At 37.5% G+C, this 20,858-nt stretch overlaps 1 protein-coding gene across 1 annotated transcript; it reads left to right on the top strand.

Moving 5' to 3' along the window:
- Positions 1 to 1,410: 1,410 nt before the first annotated feature.
- Positions 1,411 to 11,828, top strand: LOC121326566 (calcium-activated chloride channel regulator 1-like). Its single transcript, XM_041269906.1, has 14 exons — positions 1,411 to 1,569; positions 2,123 to 2,257; positions 4,453 to 4,603; positions 4,712 to 4,820; positions 5,243 to 5,420; positions 6,143 to 6,361; positions 6,485 to 6,712; positions 7,206 to 7,383; positions 7,630 to 7,736; positions 7,838 to 8,059; positions 8,362 to 8,629; positions 9,106 to 9,273; positions 9,611 to 9,844; positions 11,070 to 11,828. The coding sequence occupies exons 1-14, from the start codon at positions 1,411 to 1,413 to the stop codon at positions 11,468 to 11,470; spliced, it is 2,757 nt and encodes a 918-aa protein (XP_041125840.1). The 3' UTR covers positions 11,471 to 11,828.
- The last annotated feature ends 9,030 nt before the right edge of the window (positions 11,829 to 20,858 follow it).

Raw genomic sequence — 20,858 nt, forward strand, 5'->3', positions numbered from 1 at the left:
CACAAATACTGTATTTGACTGTAAAAGGGCCCCATCTATTTCCCTGCATGTATGTTTAAGTCAGATAAAGTGGAACCACTGGAATACAGTATACTGTGTATATAGTTAGATATAGAGAGAGTTGCACTGATCTAATTGCGATGAAACTTGAACATTCTTTAGCACAAGTGACATATTGTATATTGAGTGTCATAATCTGGAGATGCCCATCTGTATGTTTAAACATTCAAATGCTAAAATTGTATTTCTTATTATATTTATAGAAATGTTCATGTTATTGAGATACAACTTAGCTGAGACACTCAAAGCTATTGAGGTTATCAGAATTTTAGGTTATCTAGAGGAACATGTCACAAGTTCATTTTTACATACACATATGTTCATGTTTCTTCAATAGTTACCGTTTTGAAAAACATGTTCAATGGCTCTGTTGTCGTTCAGTCACGCTCATTTTACAGGTAATAAGATTTATTCACATGACTATGCTGTTCAGTGACTTAACAGAAACATTTCTTTTATATGTCTGGTGAGCTATAAAAATGTTAAAATGTTACTGAGTACACCACACAAGTGTTTGCCGCATTTGTGAACAATAACATATTCATGAATGTGAAATGCTTTTATTGTGGGCTGTTGTCCCACAGAGGGAACTGAACTTCAGCTGCTTAAGTCACAGGGTGTGGAGGGGTGGAATCATGTCCTATGGATAGCTGAGTCAAGTGAGTAAATAAATGAGATAAGGACTTGCAACACTTTTGCTGCTTTCCTTGTGCTGTTCGTGTATCTTTTGAGTGTTAATGAAAGATGACAACCTCAGATTTGCTTTATTCACTTAAGTTAATGGAGCTGACTTTTTTAGTTAATTTATAGTTGTATAGATTCCCTTGATTTAACCCAATTAATGAACAGTGCCACAATGCCTTGTGATTAATTAATCTGAATGATTGAATCAGCCCCACCTAGAGTCATGGCATGCTGATGTACTCTTGCATCAGAATTTCTTAACCATTTCAAAAGAACATAACCTCATTCCATAGAGCTTACAGGCACATGTACAAACTGTTATACAAGAAGGAAACAACAATACAGTATAGGGAGCACAATGCAACATTATAGCACTAAGATATGTATTAATTTATTTACTGATTGGTTTATAGCTGCAAGATCCTCAAATTGTCAAATCAAATATAGAATATCTAAAATCTCTAGGGAGGTAAATAACCATATTGTTACAGGAAATTACAGATTCATGCAATTCAGTTCAAAGTGCATGTCACAAGTTAGGAAACCTCAACAGAAAATGCCTTGCCCATTTAACACAAAGTCCAGCAATAAAGATTGAGATAACAAAAAAATGTATAAATGGAACAAAATCGTAAATATGGATTTCAGAGATCCTGAGTACCAGTCATGACCAGCACCAGAGTATTGCCCTTGTTGCTGGTGTTAAGCCTGTCTGGTTTAGCAAAAGGCTTAAATGTGCAGCTGGAGAATAATGGATACAAAGAACTGGTTATCGCAGTCAACCCCCAGATTCCAGAAGATCCACTGATTTTAACAAAAATAAAGGTAATTTTTTTTTTTTTCTTTTAATTATTTTTTACCATCAAAAACCTACTTAAATCATTTTTCAAACACACAGCTCTATTTTGAAGCAAACTGGGATGAAATAGTTTAACATTTTGTTTTAAAAGGGGGTACGTGGGTCCTGATCTAACAAGGTCAAAACTCAAAGCTTCATTTAATAACTCCAAAGTATACTTAAGTTGCTTACTATTGTAACATTGTAGCACCTTTATGTCAATGCCTTTTTATTCCAATGATAAATGTTTGGTTGAAAAAAAAGAAACATACCAACAGAACTAGTGAAACAGCTCAAGGGGAAATTTTACTTATTGTTTTACTGGTTTTGTATCATTACTGGTTTGGTTTAATGGTCTTCATATTGTTCCATTAAAATACTTTTGTGTGTGTGTGTGTGTGTGTGTGTGTTTAACATATTGTATTGCTAAAAAACTAAAACACAAATAGAGGGTGGTGTATCAAGTCTTACCAATGATGTAAAAGAAATATGGGCTAACACTTCCATACATTCACAAACACATTTCTCTGTAAATTCCAGGAAATGGTCACAGAAGCCTCTTTCAACCTCTTCAATGCTACTGGCAGCAGATTCTACTTCAAAGAAGTGAAAATCTTACTCCCTGTAACCTGGTTAAACACCTATCAAAAATCAAGAACTGAATCTTATATAAAGGTACTGTTGGAAGACATGTAAACAAACTGCTGTATTTTTGTATTGTCAACCGATTTATTTAATTAGACCTGTGCAATAACCAAAACCCTTTTTTACCAGCCTTATCACCATTACAAACATCAGCAATGGCTTGCTTGTTCTTTGCTTCTTTATTAACCATTTTAATTGGAGTTATGGAGAATTTTCATGTCCCATCCTATAACTTTAGAAAGCTTTCACCATTAGTTATTATCATTCATGCACTGGCCTTACAATGTATCCAGATGACTTTTAAACAATCAAGAAAATCACACACTCATTTAGTTTGCTGTTTTAATGAATCACAGTGTTATTAGTACTCCTTCAATTTATTAAATGCTTAATAATGGATTTAGTGTTTGCAAGCCACTTTGGATCCCTGCTAATATGCAGTCTGGGCATTTCCTGTGCCTTTACAGGTTTAACAGCATTAATACTTCAATACATTTATGGCTATAACATATTTTGCCCTTAAGCTATGCATGCATAAAGCTAAAATCGGCCACTGCTACAGCATCTAATATATATATCACTCTCCACAGCTAAACATAAATCATATATCGTACAGCAATATATCAATATAAAAGAGACATAAATTCAAAATAGTTATAATGTAATGTAACAGGAAAAATAAGAACTGTCTTCAAAAGGCAGAGACTTCTAAATTATACCAAACAGCAATCAGTTTTTCACAGACCTTCAGAGCATGAACCATGTCAGCTTTCAAGATCAAGTTCAATGGTAATGAATGGGGTCTTGCTCTGGGCTTATATATGATTTTCCCTCCGTTGAATACATCAGGAGTCCCAATTAAATCTGATCAGCAATCTACCTTGACAGTTCTTATCTTTGAGTTAATGATATATTCTAGAAAGTTGCAGTCAACTCCTTTAAAACTAATTGGATATAACGTCTTTCCAAAAATACTGGAACATGATCTTATAGCTTCTTTTCCAACCTCTCCTTTTTCTAAAAAGTCAGGTGAACATCAGTTCACAGGATCCTTGCTGTAATACAATACGATATGATGCAAGTTTATATGAGTATTAAAAGAGATGCTGTTTTATAAATAACATCAACTTTTTGTGTGATTATAAGAAGCTGGGTCTACAATATATTCCCTCTGAGCAGTTCACATGTTGTCAACCTTTCAGATGAGTTTACTTTCATATACAGGTGTGTTAACAAAATATTGGATAAAGACTGTAGGGGTTTATCACAGAGCCCCTGTATAAAATCACTAAGCATACTGTGGTTAGTTCAATTATTTTCATTTAAATTTAAGCTATAATGCCTCATATTGACTGTAACATGCTTGGACTAAACCTGACCTCTCTGTTCCTAAAATGTGCTGCCCCAGCAGGTTTCAGACACTCTGTTAACTTGCTAAGGCTAGTGTTTTAATTAATATGAAAATTCACTTTAAACACTTTTCTAAATTCACAGCATGAAGTCAGTTTTGGCTGACAAACATTAATTAAAATTGTTACCTATCTGATAAGGACTGATACTGTAGATGACTTTTCTGCTACCAAGTTTTCATTAATTTCTATGATATCATGAAGGGAGTTAATTTTGCTCATTATATAAAGACCTTGGATTCAAAACTGCTGAGGACCAGTAAATCTGGCTTTGACTGCCAAAAAGAACCTTCCAGGTCTAACATTGCTCTGCTACAGGCAGGTAAAGGCGAGGCTATTTTCCTTCCAGTAAGCCTATTGTGTATTACAATTATTAAATACAGTTTATACTTTATTGTCCAATATTCAAGCTTAAGAGTTCCTGTTTTTATTGTAGTAAAACTGTTATATAAAATAAACATTTATATTATTCAATTTAATTGATATTGTAATATCTAAAATACTTTTTGTTTAGTTGGAGAAACTGAATTAATTCTTAAATTAATTAAATTCAATGAACATTATCTCAGGTGTGTCTTAACAATATACTTTTGACGATAAAGGAGGTTAGGAACTTTCAGCAGGTCAGTCTGACCTTTTGATACCAGGAGCTCTCTTTTTCAGACCTTACATCAGACTTATACAAAAGGATAGAAAATACTGGTAGACAAAAGTAATCATAAAAAATGTTTAATCAATCAAAGCCCACAGGTGTGATAACTCAATTAAACATTAATTAAAACCCCTAATATATATTTGTATTTATTTATTTGTAAGGCAAACGTGATCATTGCTGAACCATACCTAAAATATGGAAATGACCCTTACACTCTGCAATATGGTGGATGTGGCGAGGAGGGGCGATATATACATTTAACACCAGACTTTTTACTGGATGACAAACTTATTTCTGTGTATGGGCCCAGAGGTAAGAAATACATTTTTTAACCTTTGTGCCCATTTTACAGTTCAATACTGTATGTAGAAGCTGTTCATTATAGGGATAGTTCTTCTACTCTGTATCTTTGTTTTGCAGGCAAAGTGTTTGTACATGAGTGGGCCCACCTTCGATGGGGAGTCTATGATGAATACAATGAGCAAAAGCCATTCTATATATCCAATGACAGAAAGATTGAACCAACAAGGTATTGTAGATCCAACACACATCTATTAGAAGACGTTCTGTTAGAGGACATCTTGAGATCTTTTTTTATTCCAACAAAACATATGCTTGGTACATTTTATGTGAAATATGCTGTAATGACTGCCATTTTTAATATGGAGTAAAGATTTTTTTTACTCACTAAGCTAACCATCATTCTTGTCTAAGCTACTCATCAAAATGCAATGTATAGCCCTGAAGCCATTCACAGCAGGGGATCTGATCCAGGTATATCCTAATGGATTTAGGATACATTCAGCACAGCAACTCTCTAGTTAGCAGGTACATCTCTAGTCCTCAAGTGTGTCGTATTTAAAAATATATATAATATATATGTCATATACAGTAGCTGTGCTGATACCATGCTTATTTGTAATCCTGCTGCATTTCTCTCTCTATTTTTAGATGCTCAAAAGACATCACTGGCATCACAGAGGCTCTGTCCTGTACAGGATCTTCCTGCTCTGTTCAGAAATGCTCCATCGACCCAATTACATCATTACCAGCAGGGAACTGCAAGTTTTTTCCAAACAAACAACAAAATACACCAGCATCCATAATGTTCCTCCAGAGCCTGTCCTCTGTAAGTAGAGTGTTTGATACAGGTACAGGACTAGAACTACCTCCCGTGCTCACAACTTAGGTACACAAATAGTTTTAGCTGAAGGTGGCCAGTTGAAAGACCTTGGGACAGTGATACTGGGATTTGGCACTGCCCCCTGGAGAATGGCAATGGTTCTAAAGGCCAAGCTACTGGAAGTAGATTTGGTTCCAGGGGGTGTTCTGGGGTAGGGGTTGTATAGTTCCGGTGCAGATTTGAACCCCCTTCCCCAGGGGGAAATGCTAGGTTATGCTCAGTGCAAAGAGAAAGACATGTGGAGGGGAGCTGTGTGTTTGGGGGGAAAAGTTGAATAGAAAAAGTTGAATAGAAACCATATGGTGGCTTTGTACTAATTGTAAAATCTGGTAAACATGAAGAAAGCAAACTACTTTTTTGATTCATTTGTTGTGCTGTAAAGACATTTAACCAAGATGTCATTTGGTTCTTGTTCTTGGTTTTTGCTCGTTGAAGAATAATTAGAAGCTAACTCTAACTGTCACTAGGATGTACAGTAGCAAAAGGGCTTCACAATCTGAAACACATGGAGTCCTCATGTTTCAAACGTCAGTAGGTTGCAATTCTGGATATGGAAGCACCTGCCTGTACTTAGTCTGAATATAATATACAGCATGCCTTTTGTACAACTAAGTAATCTCTTGCATCTTTACTAGGTTGTATACAGTATCATCTGTTTCATTCTGTAGGTAACACAGTTTTGTGATGACAACACCCATAATTTCGAAGCTCCAAACATGCAAAACAAAATCTGCAACTACAGAAGTGCGTGGGATGTGATCAAACATTCGGAGGACTTTAAAAAAAGTGTCCCCATGACGACAACTCCTCCAGATCCCCAGTTCACAATGATGAAAAAGGGAGATCAAGTAGTGTGCTTAGTACTCGATGTTTCTGGAAGCATGGCTGTATGTTTATTTCTTTTTTAATGTTTGTAAAATGTAACATTGACAAAATAGATTTTGTAATTCAAATATGATTTATTTTTTAAAAAACTGAAACGTCTAAATTGTGTCACTTTATTTTTAAAGGATTTCAATAGGCTGAATCGTATGCGTCAGGCTGCTGAACTCTTCCTGCTTCAGATTATTGAACAAGGCTCCTGGGTTGGAATTGTTTCATTTGAATCCACCGGAAAAATTTTAAAACCTTTGAGTCAGATTGAGGATGAAGCTTCTCGGAAAGCGCTAGTAAATGCCTTGCCTAATGTTGCCAGGGGTGGAACACAAATCTGTAAAGGACTAAATACAGCATTCACGGTGAGCTGAGTTATGTATTAAAACATGACACAAGCTGTATTTTAAAGCAAGGCAAAGTCTAACACAAAGTTAAAAAAGGAAAAAAATAATAATTTTAAAACCAGCACAAACAGCTCCTTTTTCAAAGTCCATAGCCTTTTTAACTTTCAAACTTGCTCTTACTTCCTTTTATGTCTCTTTTTTATCAATGTAATTTCATTATGTGGATATTAATATGTGGTGGGACAATATCAGTTCTATAATGGATTTACCATGTCTGTTTGGGAACAGAGCAGTTTCAGATTTCAGCACATTCGCTTCTCAAATGCCTATCACAGGATGGTGCATTGTTATGTCGTCACATTTCCTTAACTAGAATTTGGTAGCATGGTAAAATGTTTATAATCAAACTCATCATTTTGAATAAAACACCAAAACACAAGGCAGAGATTATTCTATCACAGTCTTCCACAGTAATATCTCGCAACTGAAAAAAAATACTTTTCTTTTACAGGTACTTATGAAAGATGATTCAAGTACATATGGTGAAGAAATTGTTTTGTTAACTGATGGAGAAGACACCACAGTGGGAATCTGTTTAGATGATGTACGAAGAAGCGGCACCATTATTCACACAATAGCTCTTGGACCAAATGCAGCAAAAGAACTTGAAACTATGTCAAACATTACAGGTAACAAATAATTGTTGGTTATGAAAAAAATGCCTATTCTTACGCTCATAAGTAGACCACTGGTTACCAGTTACAAACAACTGATCTAATCACCCCTTCAAATCAAAACATAGTTACCTTTATTTACATATTTTAATAGACAGAAATTCACTAAACAGACTCACATACACTGCTAAATGTTTAATATTCATAGCCTGGTTTCAGAGTACAGGCATGCAAATACATACTGTCCTAAATATGTTTTAGGAGGGTTACAGTTTTCAGCTACTGATAGCTTGGACTCCAATGGACTCATCGATGCCTTTGCTGGCATTTCATCTGGAAGTGGCGATCTTGCTGCACAGTCTATTCAGGTGAGAAAGACATTTTTATATCATTAGCAAACTCTTTTGTTTCTCTCAGAATCTGCAAAAAAACCCAAAAAACAATGTTACACTTTGTTTTTCCTTAATAGCTTGAGAGTTCTGGGCAGAAAATTTCCAGCCAAGCCTGGTTTAATGGGACTGTGTCCATTGATAAAACTGTGGGAAATGACACCTTTTTCACAGTCACATGGGAGAAGAATGAGCCTGATATTTATCTAACAAGCCCAGCTGGCAAAACCTTCACTGCAGCTGACTTCATTAAAGATCCTGTTTTAAACACTGCCCGGCTTCTAATCCCAGGAACAGCAGAGGTATGGAAATCATTTCAATTCTGAATTTTATTACAATATTTTAGTTCTTTGGGTCACTGGCAATATGAGAGTAAACACATTAGGAATAAGTCTGCAATGGTTCAACTCATAAAGATCATAATTCCTCCTAATGATGCAAGTAGTAACAGGAGCACACCTAGTTGGCTTAAAAAGTGTTCGATCAGGTTTTGAAGAAGGTGAACCCCTAAACTCCAACAACTAATATTACCTTTGATTGTCAACAAGGTCAGAGATCTAAAACATGATTTTCTATTCTAATATATACTGGAATTGTTTTTCAGACAGGGGACTGGCAATACAGCCTGTTTAACAAACTGGACACTCAGACTGTAACCATGACAGTGACGTCCCGGGCAGTAGACAGCAGTGTACCACCAGTGACAGTCAACGCCCACATGAATCAAGACACCAGTGCTGGGAATGCTCCAATGGTGGTTTACGCTGAAGTTAGCCAGGGTTTCCTGCCTGTACTGGGTGCCAATGTGACAGCCTTTATAGAAACAAACAGTGGCAATCCCTATGTTCTTTCACTTCAAGATGATGGTTCAGGTAATGAAAATCCTGAGTATTAGTGCGCAAGCTTCCTTAACTACAAAGATACACAAGTAGCATAGTGTTTTGTTTATGGAATGTCCTTAGCATCTTGGTTATTAAATACAATAGCTATATTAACAAATGTATTGCAGGAGACAGGTTAATGGCAACACTGTTGTGCAATTGGTATTCATGTTGTTTAGATTCACTTTGTGTCATTTTCTTTATTGAGGCATCAAATCATGGCGACTCAAACCTCAATGACAGCTGTTAGAATCAGGTATACACTCTCAGTTTATCAGGTACACCAGAGTGCAACCATTAACCTGTCCCCCGCAACACTGCCCATAGTGGGAATAATAAATACCACGATTGCTCGATATTGGTGTTTCTAGTTCCCCATAGCAAAGTTGATCTTGAAAGTCTCTTGAAATGTCTGCATCCCTTCTCATTTTCTGACTCACTTCATGTCCTTCTCTTGGATACTGTAGGTGCGGATGCTGTCAAGAATGATGGGATCTATTCACGATATTTCACTGCCTTTAATGGCAATGGAAGGTACAACCTCAAGGTGAAAGTACAGGGAAGTGATGGTACAGCAAGACTGGCTGTTAGAAGACTGGGTCGGGCCATGTACATACCAGGATACGTGGAAAATGGTACAAATTCCATTGCCATTCATTGGTTATAAAACTCTGTCTCTATGAAGTTCCTTCTCATTTTTCTGTAGACTGTATAGTTTTCTAGACTGGTTGAAGTTATTTATCCTCACCACACTATATATTCACTCCAAGTACAACACATTTCAGGAAAGTCCATTATGCAGCAACAGGAGATTAAAGTTGCAGTTTGAATACAGGCTTGACGGGATTCAAATAAACTAGAGATGAATGAAAGCAAGTTGTTAACCTATCAAGAAGGGGGGGGGGGGGTGATCCTTGATTAACAGGGAAGACACGCAAATAGAAACCAACCCTGCATGTGTTTTATTTACAGGTAAAATTGAATTGAACCCTGGAAAGCCACCAGTCACTGAAGATGATTTCCAGGCCAATATAGGCAGCTTCAGCAGAAGCACTACAGGAGGTACATTCACAGTAGCGGGGATGGTTGGAAATACACCTCCAATATTCCCACCCTGTAAGATTTCAGACTTGGAAGCAGAACTGAAACAAGATTCTATATTTCTGTCATGGACTGCACCCGGAGAAAACGCAGACCAGGGAACAGGTAAGAATAGGGTTTGTATTGTATTAGAAATGAAATGCACATAATCTTTCTGGAAACAGAATTGTACTGCTGCAAACAAAAGTTTCATTGTAACATATGCTTCCCCTAGTGGGTAGTACTGAAACAGCATTCTACACGAATACAGGTGATATTCTAATTACAGTAAACACAAAAGCATGGTAGTGGGGGCATTGATTAAGAGACATCTGTTATTAAATAAGGCACTGCTGCTTACTAATGCTTTTAAACCCATCCTCTTGCTTCTACTGCATCTAGGTAGAACCACTGGTCTAATTCTAGACAGACCATCGCTGTAAATGTTTTCATCAATAGCATTGTATTTAAATATCTATCATAACAAATACAATGAAATATCCAGACCTGTCAACTCTCCCATATTCACCGGGACTCTCCCGTATTTTGGACTCTTCTCCAGGGACAGATTTTCTCTCGTATTTTGCTAAAAATTGTATTGTTAAACCACCTTATAAAAGCAAACCTTTAATGTCTGCAAAAGTCCTGGCCGGTGTGTGGTTACTGCAATCCCTGTCTGTACCTAGCAGGGTTTAGGACCCAGGGGAGCCCTGTGGTCGCCGCTCTACAGGGGAAACGGTAAAAAAGGGCTGCACCACCACCCCCACTCCCGATTTTGTATTTTCAAAAGTTGACAGTATGAATATTGTAAATTAAGTTCAGAAACAAGCACCAAAAATAAATGAGGGGGAAGGGGGAATGATAACATTGCTGGTGCTAATAACAGGAAGGCAACTGGATTTTTGCAAAATAACACCCCCAATAAATAAATAAACAAATAAAGAACATAAATGTTGCTTGCTTGAATAATCTCTTATTATTATGTACAGTGAAAACAACATTAGTCCACTAGAGGGAGTAATGCCTCTTAATGCTGGCAGCTGGGGAGCAGAGATGGTATGCTTAGGCAGGGTTTATGAGAAAGCATCCAATTCTTCTTCAATTCTACTTGTTGCTCTAGTTGTGGTACTGAATGAGTTTTGTATTCTCAACACTTTTAGTCATATTGTATATTATATCCTAAAACAAGTTACTTAATTCAATGTTTTTCCTTCTTTTTGCAAGTCAAGGTTGATATAATAGTAGAAAACACTAGTGGAGGCTTTGGGTAAATTGTCGATCCTCATATTGCATCAGAGTAGAAAAATGCAGCATGTCTAAGACTATATATTGATTGCCTCATTAATTACAGCTAAAGCGTACGAGATTCGGATGAGTAAAAGCCTGCAAAAACTTCGGGACGATTTCAGTGCTGCTGTTCTAGTGGACACATCCACACTTTCACCTCATGCCGCAGGTTCCACGGAACAATTTGGATTCCTGCCAGATGAAATAAGTATAGAGAATGGAACAATTCTCTACTTTGCAACACGAGCCTTGGGAAAAAACGATGTTAAGTCAGAGGTCTCTAATATTGCCCGGGCAGCTATGATAATACCACCAAACAAGCCCACTGAAATAAATCCGGGCAGTAATATCACTATGATTGTTTTAATAGTAACAGGAACCGTGGCAGGTGTTTGCATTCTCATCAGTGCAACTTTGTGTATTATGAAGAAGAAACAGCAAGTAAGAACCAATCCAGTGGCCTGAACATGAATCAAATTGTGAACAGACCTTCTTTCTGTTAACTGTATCTGAGCAGTGGTGGATCTGAATACCAGAGCACTGCACCTCTATATTAATCCAGCTAGTGTTTTAACCCAAAGGGTCATTTAGTGGACCCTTTATATTTAAAAAAATAAAGCGGAAACAAATATTCAGAAGAACTAGTTTTGGAATGGTGTAACATCAAAATTAGCTTCCTGTGAAAATATGTTTTCTATTGTAAATTAATGCCAAACAGATCTTCTCTTCATTGTACTTTAATTTAACTCCATTAAAATAGCAATGGCATGATATTAAAAGATTTGGTATCAATGCAACCAAAACAACATTTAGGCACAAACTTCCCCAATGATCCTAAAATTATGTTTCTTTTAATATTACTTAAGCATTTATACAAATGATCTATTTAGTAAATGTCTAATGTAAAATAATAATAAAAAATGTTGTGCATCATCTTTGTGTCTGTTGCTTATTAAGTACGGATCATATATTCTAAATATTTACAAATCTGTTACATTTTAATATATAGATTTATATAGTTAAAACTATCTATCTATCTATCTATCTATCTATCTATCTATCTATATATATATATATATATATATATATATATATATATATATATATATATATATATATAAACTACATTCATAAAGATTAAACACACCATAAAAGATGCAGTCCTTCTTTTTATTTTAAAATCACACCATGATGTAATGAGCTGGTAGAACTACATTGTGCTCTTTCTCCACTGAAATTAAGATTTCCTGATTCTAATTTACTTGCCATGTTTAGCTCCTCCCTAATCGATTGTCAAAGAACATTTTTTAAAGTCTGTTTTATAATAATTTGAGTACAGCTAAGACTAAGCTGTACTTAGAGTCTTAGAAATATCATATTTCTTACATAATGTATATCTCTGATTGGTAATTTTCAGTTTATATTTATAATTGTCTTTTCTATAACATTTTCTAGAAGTCTTGACTACCTTTGTAACACCCTCCATAATCTCTAAATTATAACAATCAAAAATAATTTTGAGAATGTTACTGTCAGCTACAGAATTCTAAATTCAAGTTAGTCAGTCATTCGCTAGTCATGTTTGCATTTATTATTGTATTATTCTGTAGCACCCTTAAATGACCCAGAGGACAACAATTATGAATCTGTAGTATGTAAACCAACAGCACTTTTTCAATTTTATTTTCCAAGAGGAAATTTGTAGGATGTGGGTTTTATCTTGCCTCTCAATCGTTGCTCCACCAACAGTGACAGTAAGGAAACATCGAAAACATTGTACTTCAGATAACATAAAAGAGAATTTACAAACAAGACGCCACACGTCGATATATGATCTCAAAACTTTGTCAAGTTGGGTCTAAAGGATCTAGTAATTCTGCCTCAACAACATGACCCTTGTCCCTCATTCCATCCCCCTCTGCTCGTAACCTTGGTGTCATTTTCGACTCCACCCTCTCCCTTTCTGACCATATCTCAGCCAAAACACACACCTGCCATTTCCACCTGTTCAACATCTGCAAAATATGCCCCTCCATTTCCTTTTCTGCTACTAAACTCCTGGTCCACTCTGTCATTTACACCTGCCTTGACTACTGTAACACACTCCTCCTTGGCCTCCCGTCATATGCTTTTACATCATTGCAACACATTCAAAATGCCATATCATATTCAACCTCCCCTCCACCAGCTACACTGGCTCCGTGTCTATTATCGTTGCCTGTTCAAATTCCTTACCCCCATTACAAATTTCTCCATGATTTTGCCCCACCTTATCTGGCTGCACTGACCACCTATTCTGTTCCCCCACATCCCTTACGCTGCCAATCACTATTGTTCCTCTCTGTCCCACCCTCGCCCTATGCCCAATCCTGTTTCCATTCCTTTTCCCTTCTTGATCCCCTTCATTGGAATAGACTTCCATTTATCATAAAACAGTCACCCACACTGCATAGTTTCTGTTCCTCCCTCAAAACGCATCTCTTCTCCCAACCCATCCTACTGATACTTCTGGCCCCTGACCTCCTGCTATGACCCTACTTCCCTGACCCTGACCTAGCCTCTGGCCCTCTGCTTTCATTTAAGCAACTAATCTGTCTCCCCACCCAGTCCCAATAAACTTACATTCTTTTTTCATCCATTTTTCTTGATTGTTCTCTTTTATTTAAACTTGTAAGTGCCTTGGCTCAAGGTGCTATAAAACTGTAAATAAATACAAATAAATGTCTAGGTAACCCACTCCATATCTCCACTTAATTTTCACTTGTGTCCTGTTTCTGATTTCTGTGCTGCGCATAAGGTATTGATTAATTGTCAATTCATTTTAAGATTTTAAAAACTGCAGTCAAACTCCACCTTGATTATCCTGTTTTAGTTCATTCAGCCATTATCACTCATTGCTTTAAACCCCGAAATTAGTTTGGCTGCTATTCAAAGGAGTCTCTACACCACCACAATGTCCTTTTGGTACGCCGGTGACCAAAATTAGACATTGCACTAACCTTAACTCCAGTATATACATTAGTTCCAACCCTGAAACCTGTGCAGCATAGGTTTTAAAATGTAAGTGTGACAAAGATTGACACCTGCCTATATCTCCAGTGTCCAATAAATAATGTTAATAACATATGGCATGATAATTGGATGCACGTTAGTGTGAAGTGAAGGGGTTAATAACTTCCTCAGCCTCCTACTTGTAGGTCCAAAGTTGTCTGGTAGCTTTTTCACTTACCAATAAAGTTTAGATGTTTATATGTCTGTTTGCAGACAGGGTTCAGGGTGATGCATGGGGAGCTACTTCAGAGTTCTGAAACATTCCATACCATGTTTAAGCGCCTCATAAATGCAACTGGTTAGAACCAATTTGAAAGATTATTAGGGCAAAGAATGTTCTCTGCCTAGACACTAGTATGGTAATTAATTCATTATTATTGGGTGAGTCTGGGGAGCTGGCAGGTCCCGATTGGCCTGCAACAGTATATATGCTACTAAGGGTTTGTCATGTGATATGCATAAATCAGCACTGTGTTGGGAAAGTCCTTTGTAATTATCTGTACCGTGGAGGTTATCCAGCACGTTATGCTCAAACGTGCTGGTGTACGACTATGAAGATTTCTGCTTAAATAAAAACTACTCTGCTGAAACACAACGAAAGAAGGACTTCATGAAGTCTCTTATAAGATAGGAGTTTAATCCCTACACCTATCTCTCAAGTGGTCTTTACCCAGGGTGCTACAGTGGACTTGGTGGCTCATCATGTACAGGTCTCATGCTTTCCATTATGATTCAGTTAAGTCACTATCTGGCGACTGCCCCATATGTGATGCAATGAGTGCAGCATCTGCTTCATTTTTAAATTAATGGCAGCAAGCCTGGCCAGGTCAGTTCTAATATGTTCAAAAGAAAGTTCTCAGATGTATTCTATGATTAAATTAGTTAGGTTATTGCCTAGTTTTATAAAGAAATGGTTTTTAGTCTATTTCACTAGGTATTGTCTGCTTTGCATTTTTACCCCTTCTGCTATTCGTAGTTGGGGGAGGGGCTTTTGCTCGCTTTGCTAGCACAGGGGAGAAGTTTGCCCCGAACTTCGACTGGCAGGCAAATCTGCCTATTAGTATAATACAGTATAATTGTAAATCTCGAAAAACTACTCACTTCTAAATCTTTTGTAGTCATCTTTGTATTACTTTAGTATAAATACATGTTAATTTGGATTCATATGTTGTTTTTTCTGACTTTATGTGAACGAAAAGACACATTTTCCCATTTTCCCATTGGAAATAGTGATATTTTGAAATATCACTGTCCTGGTCACAGAAGCAAAGTTTGTGGGGAATAATAGCCATTTTCTATACTTTTGAGGAATAAGCAATTAGGAAATAACACTTACTACCCAGGAACAAAAAATGTGTTACATAGTGTAATTTAAGTATTCTCAAGTTTATTCCAAAGGGTTAATGCAGAATCAAATTAATTCTGAATTAAGTACATACCTTTTATAGTTTAATTAAATTTACATTTGTATATCAATTTTGCAATGTTGGCGATATTTTGTATCTTATTATTCTTATACCTTTCCCCCAAAGATACAATGTGGCAGCAGATGAGATAAGGAGAAGGATAGGCCCACCTGAGAATATGTCAGCCAATTCCCTGGTTGCATACCTAAGGGTAGATAAGAATAAAAAGAGTGAGCTTAAAAAGAAGATTGAAGAGACAGTTGGCATTAGTCCTGGCCAAACAACCACTGTAACTTCCCTGTGTTCCAAACTGACTGAGGGCAAATTAGTAAATGTCCAGTGCAATGTCAACACACTAAAACATTGATATATTTTATCAATTAGTAGTACAACACATGGTACAATATATAGACCGCTGCATTCAACAGCTTCAAAATACCTTATCACAATATTATATAGTTTTCATATGTTTCCATTGTAAGTTATCTTGCATTCAGGCACCAGCTTAAGTCAAATGTAACATGCAAACAGTAAACATTAAATTTATCATTAAATTAATCTATTATCTGTGAATCTAGAAAAATGTAATGTCAGTCTTATTGTACGTTAAATGTTATTGTCTTCAGGAGAAGCCTACGATTTAGATGTGGGCATCGGCAAGTTGGCCGTAAGGATGATTCCTTTTGACAGGATCGCAGTTTTGGAGGGATCGCAGTTTTGACAGGATCGCAGTTTTGGAGGGATCGCAGTTTTGACAGGATCGCAGTTTTGGAGGGATCGCAGTTTTGGAGGGCTTGATCGCAAACAAAGATGTTGCCATTGGAAAGCTTAATTAATTTAAGTATGTTTCTTTACAGTTTTACACTAGTAATGAAAAACACAGGTCTAGTGTTACCAAAATTTATTTTAATTTTTTTAAAACTTGTAATAAAAACGTTAAATTACATCAAATCTGTAACAAAAATATACACTATGAATATGAAATACAGAAAAAGTAAAATCAGACCAAAACATTTCCCATATACAGAACAATGAAGTTAGAAAGAGGGATCAGCCAGAGAAAGATATGATTGCAGTCAAATGTGCGAAATAAATAAAAATAAATAAAAATAAAGTGGAACAAGGATGAGGCACAGCAGAAACACAGACACAGGGCCGTCCTGCCTCAAAAGTCAACAGAAGACTTAATTAAACTATTATATTAAATTATTCAACAGAAGACTTAATTGAACTATTATATTAAATAACCATCATATTAAATATACCAAATTGTAGAGCCTTGTCCTTACCCACTGCTCTCCTCATCAATCTGCTCCTTCCTACTTCCAATCTCTCATATCTATCTATATCCCCTTTCTGTTCCTCCTCAGCATGATAGCTGATCATGCCTTCCCTTAAGTGTTCTACTGCCCGTGCTTGTTTCTTTTCCTCTCTTGCTCCCCAGTGGTGGAATTGGCTGCCTGCGAATATTTTACTATTATTTTATATATTTTTTTCAAATCTTTCCCCTTTTTCACCCAGTTTGTAAAGGCCAGTCACTAGTCAACTCAGGGAATCACACAACTCCCACCCAACCCACCAGGAGGGAAGACAGCCTGCGCCCTATGACAAATGCCTGCCAAGTCTGCAATTTTACCACATTGCCGGCCTAAAGCACGCATCCCACAGCTTTCATATCATTCACAGGAGTCAATATATACAGTAGCTATGGAATGCTGATGCCGCAACCCTGCAGGCCGCAAGGAGTCACACAAGTGCAATCCTCCCAGTAAATCCTGGCTGACTTTGAGCTCTCCAAACCCCGGTGGCACTTGGCCCTCTGGGAGCACCCAGCAAAAGCTGGCAATGGCACAGGCAGGATTTGCACTCTGCCTTTACCTGCTATGCAACGTGTGAGCCCCAAATTGTTATTTTTAAAGTGTAAAGGTACACATTGAAACTTCTAAATAGGGTTCTTCCAGATATTCTCAGGATGATTTATTGACAATATTTTTTGTTTTTATTTACATACCATTACAAGATAAAATGTTATTGGGAGCTAAAAACAATTAAATATTGGGAAAAATCAGTGTCTGCTAAAAACAATTTACATAAAAATCAATGACTGATATTTCATTAACAGTAATAATTGTATTATTCATTATTTTAATTATATATATATATATATATATATATATATATATATATATATATATATATATATATATATATATATATATATATATATATATAATGGTAGGGAAACCAACAAGAATACAACAGACTAAATTTAAAAAAGTGCTACGGACTTTGTCATAGCTACTCATGGACTGGGCTTTCAGATGCTTGATGTTTACAGTTCTGTACTTCAAAAATGTGCTGATTCCCAAATAGAAAAACTGGAGAAGGTGTAGTTTTAGATGACACTGAAAATAAGGCATCCTTTGTATATATGTTCATTATTTAAAAAAAAGGGAGTGTTCAAAACTTTAAGAACATTTCTAAAAAAAGAAAACCTAAAATAGCATTTTATGTAAGGCATTTTCTTTTTTATTTGTATATTTCATAGACATATACAACCTCTTAAATATATATATTTAAAAATGTACCATAAAAATGTACAACATTTCGTATCTATAGTTTCTTGTTTTATTTGTTTATGTTTTAAATATTAGCAGTATTAAAATGTAAAACTGCACATACAGTGGCTCTCAAAAGTATTCACCCCCCTTGGACTTTTCCACATTGTATTGTGTTACAACATGGAATCAAAATGAATTTAATTAGGAGCTTTTGCCACTGATTAACACAAAAAAGTCCATAATGTCAAAGTGAAAAATAAAATCTACAAATTGTTCTAAATTAATTACAAAAACAAAACAGAAAATAATTGATTGCATAAGTACACCCCCTTGGGTCAATATTTACTAGAGGCACCTTTGGCAGCAATTACAGCCATGAGTCTATTTGGATAAGTCTCTACCAGCTTTGCACATCTGGACACTGCAATTTTTGTCCATTCTTCTTTGCAAAATTGCTCAAGCTCCATCAAGTTGGATAGGGACCTTAGGTGAACAGGAATTTTCAACTCTTTTCACATATTCTCAATTGGATTGAGGTCCGGGCTTTGACTGGGCCACTCCAGGACATTGACTTTTTTGTTTTTAAGCCAATCCAGTGTGACTTTGGCTGTATGTTTGGGGTCATTGTCCTGCTGGAAGATAAATCTTCTCCCAAGTCCCAGGTCTCTTGCAGACTTCAGCAGGTTTTCCTCCAGGATTTCTCTGTACTTTGCTCTCAACAGACCAAGGATTTCGCCCCGCTATCGGCTGTACAATAGCTCGAAGGGGGAGAACCATGTCAAACTATTCCACCAAACTGTCCATCTGTGCATGATTAACAGATGTCCTGATGGGACTTATTTTTAGTATTTTGTATACTTGTTGTAATGTGTTGGACAATAAGTTGGTTCCATGATCAGCAAAATCTCCTTGGGGATCCCTACTCTAGCCATAATCTGCAGTAATTCTTTGGCTATCGCAGCGGTACTAGTGGACATCAATGGAACTGCCTCCGGGTATCGAGTTGCTTAATCTACCACCACTAATATATGCGTATACCTGGAGTCAGAAGGTAGCAAAGGGCCGAATATGTCCATTGCGATGGGTTCAAAGGGAGTAGAAATAATCGGCAGTGAAACCATAGGGGCGGGGCGCACTCGACCTGGCGCTACTTGCTGGCAGTCTGGGCATGTGGCTACAAATTTCGACACATCTTTATGAAGTCCTACTTAATAAAATCGAGCCAATCTTCGCTCCCTTGTCTTGTCAGCTCTGATGTGCCCTGCAAAAGGAATATCATGTGCCAGCCTCATGACCTCCTGCTGACAAGACGGGGGAAAAGGTAATTGTGTTACAGGTTGTCCTGTGCCTGTGGCAAGGTTTATCTTATACAGTAATTGACAATTGATAATGAAATGTGGAAATACTAGCGCCCAAGCGCCTTCAACATCCTTACTCTCAATAGACCGGACCTACCCCCAAGCGTGCACTAGTGACGGGTCATCATTTTGGCCCCACACTATGTCCGGTATATTGAGAGGGGCTGGAGTAACATCTGCCTTGATGGCCCAGTAATCTCACCCTCTCGATCACATTGGGCTCTGACCCCTTTGATTGGTGTTTGTTACCATTATAGCAGGCTCCCACAAGCCCCCAGCCTTGTCTCATTAATGCTCCCTCCAATTTCTACATGCTTCTCTCTTTATTTGTTTTTCTCAGCTGGAACAGAGGAGAAAACATTTCAGTTTGAAAGGGAAAAAAATTACCAGTCATTTCCCTTTCAGCTTTTTTTGCCACGTTTACGTGTGCTGTCAGGACAACCATTAATTTCACCAATTCTTTATAGTTTGGCCAGTATCAACCCAGAATTATTGGATGTGGTAGACACCCCAACTACCAGGTGACGTTTTATTGGACCGACAGATAAGTATACTTTGACTGTGGGGTATGTTGTCGTGTCTCCATGGATACAAGAGATAGCCACCTGACCTTGTGGCTGCCACAACCACCGTCCAAGAGAGTCGTTCTAATTAAGGTCTGACCAATGGGACGGGGGAAGCACCTCTACCCCAGCTGGAGGACAACCTTGATCTCCATGGAAGGGAGGCAAGGTTGCCAATCGGGGTGGGAGGTCTCAGAGGTCGTCGACCCGGTCCCGGTGGTGGGGGTGGTGGAGCAGAGAGAGGAGGTGGTGCTTGGATGCTCCACTGAATTGGAGCGGTGAATAGCCCAGACTGGGCTGACACCAGGGAGCGAACCGCTCAAATGCCACCAGACATGCTTCTGGGTCATCCTCCACCGTCATTTTATGCATCCTCGCTTTTGGGGCCGCCGTAACAGGTGCTGCTGCCGATGCTGTGGGCGGAATCGCCAGCGTGACTCTCTCAATCAGAGCCATGTACCTCTCCTCTCTCCATCTCTCCTCAGACTCCTGTCTGCTGTCCAGCTTCTCCAGCAACACGACAGTGCTGCGTAGTTCATCCCACTTCTACAACCACGTGTGGCAAAGTGGCGAGTGAATACAGGTGAGTGTAGTGTAGAGCAGATTAATCACGCAGACAATTGCTTTCAGGTGCAAGGGTGTTTATTGAAATAAATTACAATGTCCGGAGTCTTAAGGCAAACACCTGTAAACAATAAATGCTGGAGTGATACAACGGCGTGTATCACTCGTAATTTGTAATTCCAGAGTTTGACCCGCAACCAAAAGTCCAGGTTTTACACACACCTACACTAAACACAAAACACAAACACAAGACAACAAGTGAAATTAGGTGCTAGTGGCATAATTACAGTTCTCTGTGAAATGCTACAGCCCCGGATAGGGTTACTGGTAGTCTATTCAGTCAAACAACA

This window comes from Polyodon spathula, chromosome 14 (assembly GCF_017654505.1).
Source record: "Polyodon spathula isolate WHYD16114869_AA chromosome 14, ASM1765450v1, whole genome shotgun sequence".
Lineage (NCBI taxonomy): Eukaryota > Metazoa > Chordata > Actinopteri > Acipenseriformes > Polyodontidae > Polyodon > Polyodon spathula.